The sequence below is a fragment of the Tupaia chinensis genome, unplaced genomic scaffold (genome assembly GCF_000334495.1).
Source record: "Tupaia chinensis unplaced genomic scaffold, TupChi_1.0 Scaffold000542_1, whole genome shotgun sequence".
Classification (NCBI taxonomy): domain Eukaryota; kingdom Metazoa; phylum Chordata; class Mammalia; order Scandentia; family Tupaiidae; genus Tupaia; species Tupaia belangeri.
Genome location: NW_006160055.1, coordinates 628,985 through 640,529, shown reverse-complemented (window position 1 = coordinate 640,529; position 11,545 = coordinate 628,985). Strand labels below are relative to the sequence as shown.

Below are 11,545 nucleotides of genomic sequence, written 5' to 3'. Positions count from 1 at the left end.
TTTCCCTCCCTCCCTCCTCTCTCTTAAAAAAAATCAAGAGTCTTTGGACAAGCCCAGTTCATGTACACTCATCACAGGCCAGGGATTCCTGGCCCTAGACAGGAATACTCTTTCTTCCCAATTCAGGCAAAACAACTTGAGGAGAGTGTGGGTGCCCTTCAGAGCTGATGCTCTCCCCTGGGGAAGGGAACCACCAGTCTTCACAAAGCCTGAGGGCTGAGCAGTCCCCTGGTCACCAGCCACTGGCTCTGGTGAGACTGCCCTTGGCAAAGAAGGAGGGATTGATGGCACCAAGCAGGAGAAATGCAGAAGTGGCATAGACCCCGTCCACCTTACCATTTTCAGCCAGGCCAGTGGACCTACGCTTTCTCCCTTTACTACCCTGTGTGGTAGTGAGCGCCCCATCATCGTAAAGATTTAAATATAAACTCCAGCTCTGGCTCACGACCCCTGTCATTAGGCCCAGCGCAATCTGCTTTTCTGTTCCTCATTTACCCAGCACCAGCCCCTAGTCCCCATCCTCTCTTCGAAGTTATGAGCAGCTCTAAACAACTCGATGTCTAGGTCAGGGAAGGGAAGGAGTGAATTGGGGGCAGAGAGGCAACTCAGGCCTGGTCAGCCTTTGGGATTTTCACAGGCAGAAGGCAGTCCATGCCCCTTGGTCCTGGTGCTTGCTTCCAAGAAGGCTTGCCCTGGAACATTCTGGAGGAATTTGGAGACTGCTCTGTGCAGCATAGGCAAAAACATAGCCCTGCTCCCACCCAGGGAGAGCTGGAATCTGGGCATGGGGCTTCAGAACTCAGGCCAAAGAGCTAATGGGGCTTCTGGAGGCTGTGGAACACGGTGTCAGCCAGAATGCTGAGCTGGCCGGTAGACTCCAGATCAAATGGAGAGGCAGAGACAGCTCACAACCAAGGCTGGGGAATCAGAGCTCTCCCACCACCTATCCTCGACCCCCACTTCCTCCTCGTTCAGAGCTCCAAGCCTAGGGCATCTGAGTCCATGTGACCCTGAAAACTCCTCCAGGGTGAGATGGGCTGAGTTGTGCTCCCCTCAACTCCCAAAATTTATGTGTTGAAATCCTATCCCTTAGACTCGCAGAATGTGACTGTATTTGGAGATAAGGCCTTTAAAGAGTGATTAAGGTGAAATGCAGACCTTAAGGTGACCCCCACACCAATGCGTCTGGTATCCTTATAAGGGGAGATTAGGACACAGACACTTGCAGAGGGAAGACGAATGAAGACACAGGGGGACGATGGCATCTCCAAGCCAAGGAGTGAGGCCTCCGTGAGGAAGCACATTTCTGTTGTTTAGTCCCTCCATCTGGGCTGCTCTGTCATGGCTGCACAAGCAGACAATCATACGAGGCCGGGGGACTAGCCAGAGGGATTCTCTGAAAGTAAGAAGTCACTGAGATGGCAGGTGGGCCTCTGTCCCCTGGCTACTGTCCCTTGGCCTAGAACCTTGTCTGGTCAGGAGTTCCTGATATGGAGCTACCAGATTTTCTTCGTCACCTTCATCACACCCCTCTCCTCCTGGCCTAAGTACAATGAGCCAAACAGCCTCAAGCACCCATCACCACTGCAGCCTTCATGGCCACACAGAGGTTCAACTGTCCCTTCTCCGTCTTTTCTATGGTTCTAGTTCCTGGACCCCTCCCGCAGGGTACCGTGCTGCCCTGTGTGGTTGTGAGCTTCCTGTCATCCTATGGGTTTGAAGAACCGAACAACTATCCCAAAGGAGCCACGTGAATGAAGGGCCGTAGGGGTACTGAGAAGCTGAGTTCCAAAGGAGGTAGAAAGGGACTTGGAGTCAGACACACCTGGATTCACATATCAACTCCACCTCTAGTTCAGGCCCCCAGGTGAGAGCACTGACCTTCTCACACCTGGAGTTTCTTCGTCTGGACAAGGGGTTGGCACAATCTGAGCCAAGCTACCCCCAAGGTGGGTTCCTCACAGGGTTTCCTGCCCCTTTGGCAAGTCCCTTCCCTCTCAGATCTCAGTGTTCTCAGAGGGCAGGAGAGCACTAGACCTCCTTTGTGACAGCCCCAGGCTATCCCAGCCTGGGAAGTCAGCCTACAGGGAACCTGAAGGCCCCTTATGAGTTTTCCTTCCTTCATTTTGCTGCTAAGATTGATCAGGGATATGCTGATGGAGTAGAAGAGGGCTCTACTTGAACCTGAACTTGAACTTAGAGCTGGGGGAACTGGATTGGGGACTATGGGCAGCAAGAAAAGGGTTAAACACAGAACAGTCCTAAGACAACGGTTAGGTTGCCTTCAGGAAGGCTTCCCAGGGGACCAGGAGCTCTGGACCCACTGCTGAACACCACTCAATGCCAGAAGAGGGCAAAGTGGGGACGCAGGTCACTCGAGAGGACACGGGCCAGAGATGATATCTGTTCCCCACTGCCTGGCTCAGTGCCCCCTGCCCTCCCTCTGAGTCAGTCTGCAGGCTCCAGAGGGGACCAACCTGGCCTCTCCTATCGCCCTCCTCCAGCAAGCCTGAAACAGAAGAGGTAAGGGGTGGGCTGCTTCCAGAAATGGCCCCACCTTGCCTCGGCTACACTACCCTCTCTCTACCTTTTTGGAGAGGCTGGCCCCTCTCCAGAGGTGTTCCTGGCCCATGCCATCCCCTGTGTGGTGGAAGCCAGGTGTTGGGGCAAGATGTCTGCTCCCACACTGAAGTCCGGCTGCATACCAGACACAGGCAGGCTCCATGGTCTCTGGGGTGCTACGACCACCCACCTTGCCGCCCCACTGTGAGAGGCAGGACAGGGGTGACCTTGAATGTCTAGGGGTGAGAGGGAGAGCAAGAGGTTGATATTCACCCACGCTCAGCAGGACCCGGGCATTGCCACAGAGGCAGATGCCCAGAACAGGCCCCGGGACACTGGCTAGCCCAGGATGCACAGCGCAGTGCTAGCCCTGCATCCAGATTCCCCATACAGGTACAACGGTGTCCCCTTGTAGGGTGGCCGTGGGTGTCAAAGGAGAATGCAACTCTCATTCTTGGCACCGTGGCTGGCGCAGGCTCAGTCAAGGCCTTCTCCCTTAGGCACATCTGCAGAGGCACTGGCCACAGCCATGATTCCTGTGACAGACACTCCTGAGGAAACACCACAGGCAGTCACTCCTCAGCTCTTGCTTAAAATGACTTGTTGGTTGAATCCCTGTTTTACAGCAGAGCAAACTGAGGCACAAAGGCACCTTGTCAAAGGATTTGAAGCCAGGTGGTTTGGCTCCAGAGGCAGCATTCCCAACATTGAACTGCCATGAAAGTTGCTACACAAATCCAGTGAAGGGCCTGCCTCATAGCACAGTTAAGTTCTGTGCATTGGGAAACAGATCCCACATGACCAACTGTGGTTCAAATCCCTGCCTCAGTGGTTTGAAAACCATGCCAGGCACATGTGTGTGCATGTCCCTAATCCTGCTGTGATGGAGAAATAGAGAAAAAGGATTGTGCTGTGGGCACACCCCACTGAGAGGTTCTCTCTCTCTCTCTCTCTCTCTCTCTCTCTCTCTCTCTCTGTCTCAAGTGCATGCACCCGTGAAATAGGTAAATTACTGTCCCAGGTATGTAGATGAAAAAACTAAGACAATATAAAGGTTGAGTAATCTGACCACAGGCATGAGCTCCAAAGGGGAGGTCTAGGCTCTGAACCCTGGCTGTCCAGCTCTAGAACACACATGCCCATCCACTGCACTAAAGGGCCTCATGGTGAGCCTGCCAAGCCCAGTCTAGGACCTCCGCAGATAACAGGCCAGCCACCCTGGGCACCACATTGCCCCATGAGGCCATCTATCCCTAGGTCCTAGCCCTAGGACTCCCCAGGGAAAGGCCAAGCCCCTCCCAAACTGTAACTTGCACCATCTCCTGAGCACCCTGGAGTCTCAGGGATTAGGTACCCTTATCCCAGCTAGTACCCAGGAAAACTGAGGCACAAGGACTTGCCCACAACTGGAAAGTTAGACACAGGCTTCCTGCATCCCTCTCTTGCCACTGGCCAGAGAGAAATACTCTTAGCTCTGGGCCCAGAATCTAAAGCCTTCTGGAAGTACCCCTGGACAGGAACAGGATTGGAATACGTCACTCCCACGCATGAGGGCTGGCCCAACTTATTCTCCTATCCCTGGACAGGGCAGAGGGGATGCAGCCCAGCAGGAGGGAGAGGAGGGTGGGCTTTCCCCTGGGGACTGCCTCAGCCATACAGTCAGGGCTGGCCAGGGAAGAGCACAGCAGGGGCAAGAACTCTATCATCCAGGCAGACGGCCAGCTTCTCAGTCTCAGACAGGAGCCCCTCTGTCCCTGCAGGACCAGTTGACCTTTAACTGACCAAAAGGTCCCGCTGGCTCCATCACCCTCCCTAAGGAAATGGATCCAGATCCGAGGAGAGAGGAGGAAGGGCCAGGGGCAGGAGCTATGCCTCTTGCTGTCTCTCAGTTTCTCACTGTCTCTTGCTGTCCTCAGGCCTCTCCAGCTCTGGCCATCACTCTCCTTCCTTCCTTCCCTCCCTCCCTCACAGCCCCGAGCTGTCTCTCCCACATCCACTCTGTGTCCTTAATTATTCTACCTTTTATTTGCCTGGCCCGTCACGGTTTACTAAATGTTTCTACATTTATCATCGCTTTGAATCTGCACCAGGGAGAGATGGGGAGACATTAAAAATTCCTTCAAATCGCCAAGTGTCCTTGTTAAAAATGCAAACCTCCCAGAACAATGAGCAATTAGGCTGGCAGCCACTGGTGCCTCCGCACTAATTCATTTCATCCCTTTGCTTTCTACTCAACCACTCAGCATAAGAGGATGGGATTGCAGGCGTAGGGGTGAGGGGTGCTTTGGAGGAGCCTTGGCAGGGTGGAGACGATCCTGGTGGGCTGTCTTGGACAATCTAAGGGCACCAAGTTTCTGGAGAGGCAGAAAGCAGACCAGGAAGGGGACGGGAACTAGGGCAGGTATGAGGATGAGCCCCTAACTTTGTCATGCTGCACGGAAAGAAGGTGCCCTACACACCCCTCGTTCCAGTCCACCCACACGCTTTCATCCCAGCACTCTGAAATCCACTGCTCATGTCGGTGCCCCCAAGGTAAGAGACATTTCAAGGAAAAGCCTAGGGGCCAGTTGGTGGCGACAGTAACACACACTCTGCAGTCCTGGACCTGTAGGGTCTCTGTGCACACCAGGTGCACATGCATGTGCCCAGGATCCAGGCCGGCTGAGGCTGAGGTGGATCATGGCAAGAAGACCCCACTGGAGATGTGCCTCTCTCAAAAAATAAACACTTTTAAAAAAAATAAAAAGCAACGCCTAAAAGACTTCCAGAGTGGAGTCATCAAATCCAAACCCTTGAAGAGAAAAACAGGAAACCGGTTGGTGCAAAGGGACGAGGGAAGAGTGAGGGCTCACAGCCTGGTTCTCCTTAACCCAGCCTTACCATGTGCCCAGGGTCCCCAGACTGGCTTCAGCTGGGAGGAGAAGCCCAGAGGCTGGGTGTTGCCATCCTTGAAAGAGCATATCCCTGGGGCCAGCAGGTGGTATGGTGGTTAAGGCATTGCAACCCACATGGCCAAGTCTGTGGTTCAAGTCCTGGACCCAGATGCCTGAGAACACGCTGGGTACACGTGTGCATGCCCAAAATCCCAAGAGAAAAATGGAGAAGAAGGACCGGTGGTGTGGCCATCCCCCTAGGGAGTGATTTCTTATTTTTCCTCTCTCTGTCTCTCTCTCTCCAGTGAGCACACATGCCCTATGGCACCAAGGAGCACACACCCCCTAAGGCAAAAAAAAAAAAAAAAAAAAAAAAAAGGAAAGAAAGAAAAAGAAAGAGAGAGAGAGAGGTAGAACACATCCTGAGTTGTGGAGATAAAGTAGGGGTCCCGACTTAGAGGGAGGTGCTCAACTACCCCAACGGAAAACAGATCGGGGTGGGCCAGATGGACCAGAGGATCCTTTCTGCTCCACCACCCTGTGGTCCTGTAACCGGATCAGGAAAACAAGCCGCAGCCAGTCCCCAGACAGCATCCCAAGAGTTCCTGGGCTCCAGGCACGCTCACTTCCAGAGGCCCCACTCACCCACTCCCTGCACCCCACCCCACCACACATATTTCAATGGACCACATCAATAAATAGAATTCAGTTTGAACTCTGGAGAATTGACCTGAGTTACTGTTGCCCATTTGGTGTAATACTAGGCTCTGTAGCTAAATTAAACATGTATCCATTTCAATTCTGCAGCTTTCTTTTCCAATTCTGGAGCCTATGGGTTTGTTTCCAGGTCTCAAGCGTTTTCCTTGGCTGTTGTTGAAAGCATATAGGGCCTAGATGCTGCTGCTCTGTCCTGGTGCTCTGGCCCTGGAGAATTCAGGTAGCGAGCGAGCCTGAAGAAATCCAACAGTGGGTTTAAAAGAAACATATCACATGCTGCATTTGCAGCGAGGAGGATTTGGGAGGGTTTTATCTCAAACTTTACACAAGGCCACCTCCTCCAAGGAGCTCTCCCAGACCACTCCAACTCTCAAGAATTTCTCCTTGCCAATCTCAGAGACTTGCTGTCTGTGTCACTTACTTAGCGGCAGTAGTGTACTCTATGACAGCCCTGTGAAGCCATTTTGCTACATTCTCGAGTTCTGTCCTTGAGGTCATTTAACATAGTCACATGTTTGCTTTGAGCTCTCAGAGGTGCCTCTGCCTCCACTCTGAACCTATTATGGTACTGCAGCAAGAGAGCCAGGACTATGGGGCTGAGGCTGGGGCTGGGGATGTACAGTTTGGACAGGGGCTGGAAGCCACTGGTCCCCACCTACCCTCCATGCCATCATCTCGATGCCCACTGAAGTTGTCGTAGGAATCCCAGCGGATGAGGGGGTCAGAGGTGTTGTAGTCCACAGACACGCTTGGGCCATTTTCCAGGTGCTCCATGCCTGAGCGGGATGGGGAGGGTGGGGGCAGGCAGGAAGACAGGAGGAGAGGGGAAAGAGATCAGCAGCTGCGAAAACAGAGGAAGACAACCAGCTCCCCCAAGGATGCTCCCTAAGGGACTTCTCCTTTTCTTGAGCATGGTGGGGCGGGACCAGTGGCTCAAGCTGGATGGAAAACCCAGGAGTTTAGTTTCTTGCATTCTTGAAAAGGCTCCTGCCGAGTCATAGGGGTAAATCAGGACAGGCATTGAGCAATGAGGACCCCCTAGGACAGAACTAGGGGCCCCCCAGGCTGGGTGTCTGCCTCTTTCTGTTCTGTGTCCTCGAGGTCCCTAGGACAGCATCAAGAGACCAGAGTCTGCCCTGGAGCCAGAAGAAGGGAGTGTGGGACAGCAGGGATAATAGTGGGCTGCAGTGGGACAGAGATGGCAAGGAGACCACAGCCTTGACACCAGGAGGATATAAGGCCTCCCAAAGGTCGTGCCTGGCGTGTCCCTGCCCCTCACTTAAAAACAGGCCTGCAGGGAGAGGCCAGTTCCCTCCCCACCCATAGAAAGCCAAGCTCCAGGACAGCACGGGTGCAAGCCAGGCCTTCCAGACTGAGTTACCTTCCCAGCCTGGCAGTCCTTCCTGTAGCCTGTTTAGAGTCCCTCTAGCTTCATCTCTTCCCACTCTGCCCTCGGATAAGACGGAGAACAACTGGTCTCCACATATAACCTAAGTCTAGAGGCTTGCGGGCTATTATTACATGGGCCTTCAGGTTGGATTGCCTCAGGACTCATAAATACTCATCATCCACCCCACACCTTTGAGCGTCCCCCCAGCCACACCCTCCACCATGAGCCTCACTCTCTGAATATAACAGGACGATGACCTACCAGGGCCAGAACAGTTTATCCAACCCAGCGCCTCTCTGTCTGCTTTCTTATTTTTTTAGCCAGAGATTAAGCGACTGGTTCATGTTTAGCTAGGGGTCCACTCTGATGCCCAGATCCTCCACTGCGGGCCTGCCTTTCAATCATAGGTCGCTTGATAATGACCCAGCAGTCCAGCAGGAGAATGGTGGGGGCATGTGGGGACGGAGCAAGATGGGGGGAGCAGACGTGGGAGAATGAACTCTCATTTGTCTTTTACCTTGAATTTTCTCTGGTCCATAAGAAAATACAAACTCCACCTTGCCATATTCTGGGAATCGATCATCTAGAAAGAAGGAAAGACAAAAATGGGCAATTAATTCCCCCAAAAAATCCATAAAAATCTTTTTCTTAAACAAAATAAAAGTAACATATGTATGCATGGTGAATAATCTAAGAATTATGATATGTCTGTATCTGCACATGTGGACATGAAATTACATATGCGCAGTGGGGTTAAACCTCCTGCCTACCTAGCCCTGGTCCTACTTGCCGAGGTAACCACTTCCAACCACTTCTACTTCTTGTTCCACTAGTCATTAACCTCTAAGACTCTGAATATTAGCTACTGTTTTTATGCCACCATTTCTGGATAGCAATCTTAAATAACCTCCCAGAGCTACCACTATGGAGACGAATAATTTGGCTCACATTCACTCCTCCCACCTCTTTTCCTCTTAAATCTGGTTAGGTTTTTTTTTTTTAAATGTTTTATTTTGTTTTGTTTTGTTTTCCTCTACTGGTTATCTTTGAAACTTTAAATAGGTTTTTGCTATAGGACATGTGTACTCGCCATGGGGAGAAGAGAGAGAGAGAGAAATCACCCCCTGGGGGGGACGGCCACACTGTAACCCCTTCTCCTCTACTCCTCCACTCTCCTCTTGGGATTCTGGGCATGCACATACACACGCACCCAAAACAATCTTTTTCAAGCTGCCAAGTCTTAGACTCAAACCATGGTCAATCATGTGGGAGTCTAGCGCCATAACCACCATGCCACCGGCTGGCCCAATGCCATAGTTTTTAAATACCAAGAAAGTCTTTGTTTCTTGATATGTCCATTTTGATGGTGTCTCTGAATGCCATGTGAAAGGAAGACACCTGTGACCCTCCTTTTTCTCTACCTCTCCCCACCCCCATTAATTTTGCCAGCTCTACCTATATGCTTCCTTGTTAAGACTAATGCCATTTGCAGTCTGTTCTGTAATTCAGATAGCCTCATCTGTTTTTGCCCTCCTGGCTCTGGTGTAATGAGAGCTCGTAACAGAAACAACTAGACTACACTGAGGGGATTCAGCCCCTCCTCCAAGTCTCGGTCCTGCTCCATGCTCTGGGCCTGAGCCCAATATGGACACAGCTCATCATCTTCTGCTTATAGAAGAGAAGTTACAGCAAAGATAGTGTCTGCTTGTAGGCACTCAGCATGCCTGGCCAACACTGACACATGTAAAAAATGCATGATGGATGGACAGATGAGTGAATGCAAGCATACATAGTGGATGGATAGGCAGGTGGATGAGTAAGTGTACGGATGGGTAAATAAATGGATGGATGTGTGGATGGTCGGATGAGTGGGTGAACGCACAAATGGATGGCTGGGTGGATATGTGTATATATCCCATGCCTTAACAGGACATAGATAAAACTTCAAATGGATAGAAAAAAGAGGCAGAAGGCAGCGCACCCTGGCCACCTCTCATCTCACAAAATGGATCCTCCCTCACTGCTGCCATAGCCTCTCTACTTTCTAGCTCTTCTACTTGTGGACCACCCTGTCAGGCCTGCCTCCCCAGTCAACACGATTTCTGAGTTCCACCAAGACAGAGACCACGTCATGTTTTCCTTTGACTCTTCAGCACTTAGTACTAAGCCAAGCACAAAGCAGATGTCCAATGAATATTAAAAAGAAAAAATAATGATTGTCCATTCAACTCATGGGACACATGGGGAGGACAAGATAGAGAGACACAGAAAGTACAGCGAAGGTTGCAATATATAACATAGTCCAGGCACTGGGAAGGGGTTTATCTGCACTTCTGCTGACAACTTGAATTCCCAGACCATCCCAATCTCAACTCCCCAGTTCTCTTTCAGTTCTCCCCCACTGTCACCAAAAACACCCGGAGACTTGGCAGGTCATTGTGGCTTAGAAAAGAGGGTCCCTGCATCCACCGTATTGCTCAGACTGAGTTTCCTCCCTGTCACAGAAGACCTCACCCCAGCCCCACCCAAGAAGCCCACCTTTGAAGGCATCATCAAGGTCCTCCTTTCCAAAGACAACCCCCAGGTCATGGATTGCACAGGTGTGGAACTGCACACGGAAGATGACGTCTCGGGCTGGGCTCCGGAACTTCTTGTGGTAGCACTTCAGCTGGGGGAAAGGGGGAGCAGAGCCAGTCAGGAGCCTGAGGGTGGACAAATCGGGTCCCAGGAAGCCTCCTTATCAGCTGAGCCCCAATTCTCAATCAAACCCAATGAGGGAGAGGTCACCAACAAAAAACAAGATCTCAGAGCTCTCTGGGGAAACATCTAGAACAGCAGGGAATTGGAGGTCAGTCTTGACCTGTGAGGCAGAACTGTCCCCCCAAGAAGTTCCTGCACTCAGTCACAGCAGGAGGGGCACACAAGGACTTAAACTGCAGCAGGAAGGACCGAAGTTAGGACTGAGGGAGTCCTTGTCACCAACAGGAAACCAGGAGGCAATAGCTCATGTGGAATGATACTTCACTGGGAATATTCCGGATGATACTTCACTGGGAATGTTCCAGAAGAAAAGATAAGACCAGGGGGAGGGATGCCCAACTCCAAGGCAGGGAAACAGACAAGGACTGTCCAAGACTGGAAGCTCTTGCAGGAGCCCTGAGAACCTACGATGGCAGTCCACCAGGAATGGCTGAGTTATCAAGGCAGACAGGGAGCAGGAAGATGGAAGAAGAGAGAAAAGGCAAGGAAGGGTGGGGCTTGAGACAGAGGGGCCACACTCACCAAGATATCTCCCTTCAAGAGCAGTCCTGGCTCGATGGTGATGCAGACACTGGTCTGACTGTCTCCTGGGATGTTGCTACAGAGAGAGGTGGGCAGAGAAAGCAAGGGCCGCTGGAGAGGGGTGTGCTTCCTCCCCGCTGCCCCTCTGACACAGGGCAACTGGGAAACCTTGCTGACTCTAGCCCTTTAGCACTTTTGAGAAGAGGTTCTAGGCAGTCTCCCCACCCACCTACCCTGGTCCTTGGCCTCGACCTTGGGCATCTCTAGTTTCTCGTTCCCATGGAATACTCACTAGATGCCAGATGTGTAAACAGGTTGCATGGCCTGGTAGATGCGGAGAAATGGCCGACACCCTGTAAGGGAGGAGTGAGTGTTTGTGAAGACACAGAAGTGGGGGTGGGGGGCCAAGAGCAGAGGGTGAGGAAAGGAAGGAGCATGGAGAGGAAAGGTAGAAAGGGGAAGGAGGGGAAAGGGAAGCAGAAAAGGGAAGCAATACTAACTGTGCATTTGTAAGGCATTTTAGGTTTACAAAAACATCACCGCATCCTATGCCATCTGCCTATAGCCATCACAAGTATCAGTCCCATTTTGAAAATGAATAGACTGGAGTTCAAATAAGTTCAGGAAGTGATGCAGTTGAGATGCCCATCCACCCATATAACTGCAACTCACATGGTCTTTTTTTTTTTTTTTTTCTTTTTACCCTCCAACCCTCCAAGGC

The 11,545-nt window shown here is 51.6% G+C and overlaps 1 protein-coding gene across 1 annotated transcript in view; it reads right to left on the bottom strand.

The window, feature by feature from the left end:
* TNS1 (tensin 1) overlaps window positions 1-11,545 on the bottom strand; it is a 132,231-nt gene that overhangs the window by 101,984 nt on the left and 18,702 nt on the right. The window contains exons 9-13 of the mRNA XM_027775313.1: window positions 11,117-11,177; window positions 10,825-10,900; window positions 10,081-10,210; window positions 8,060-8,125; window positions 6,812-6,928 (exon numbers count right to left, since the gene is read on the bottom strand). Of these exons, the coding sequence (XP_027631114.1) occupies window positions 6,812-6,928; window positions 8,060-8,125; window positions 10,081-10,210; window positions 10,825-10,900; window positions 11,117-11,177 (450 nt within the window). The remainder of the gene's footprint in view (window positions 1-6,811; window positions 6,929-8,059; window positions 8,126-10,080; window positions 10,211-10,824; window positions 10,901-11,116; window positions 11,178-11,545) is intronic.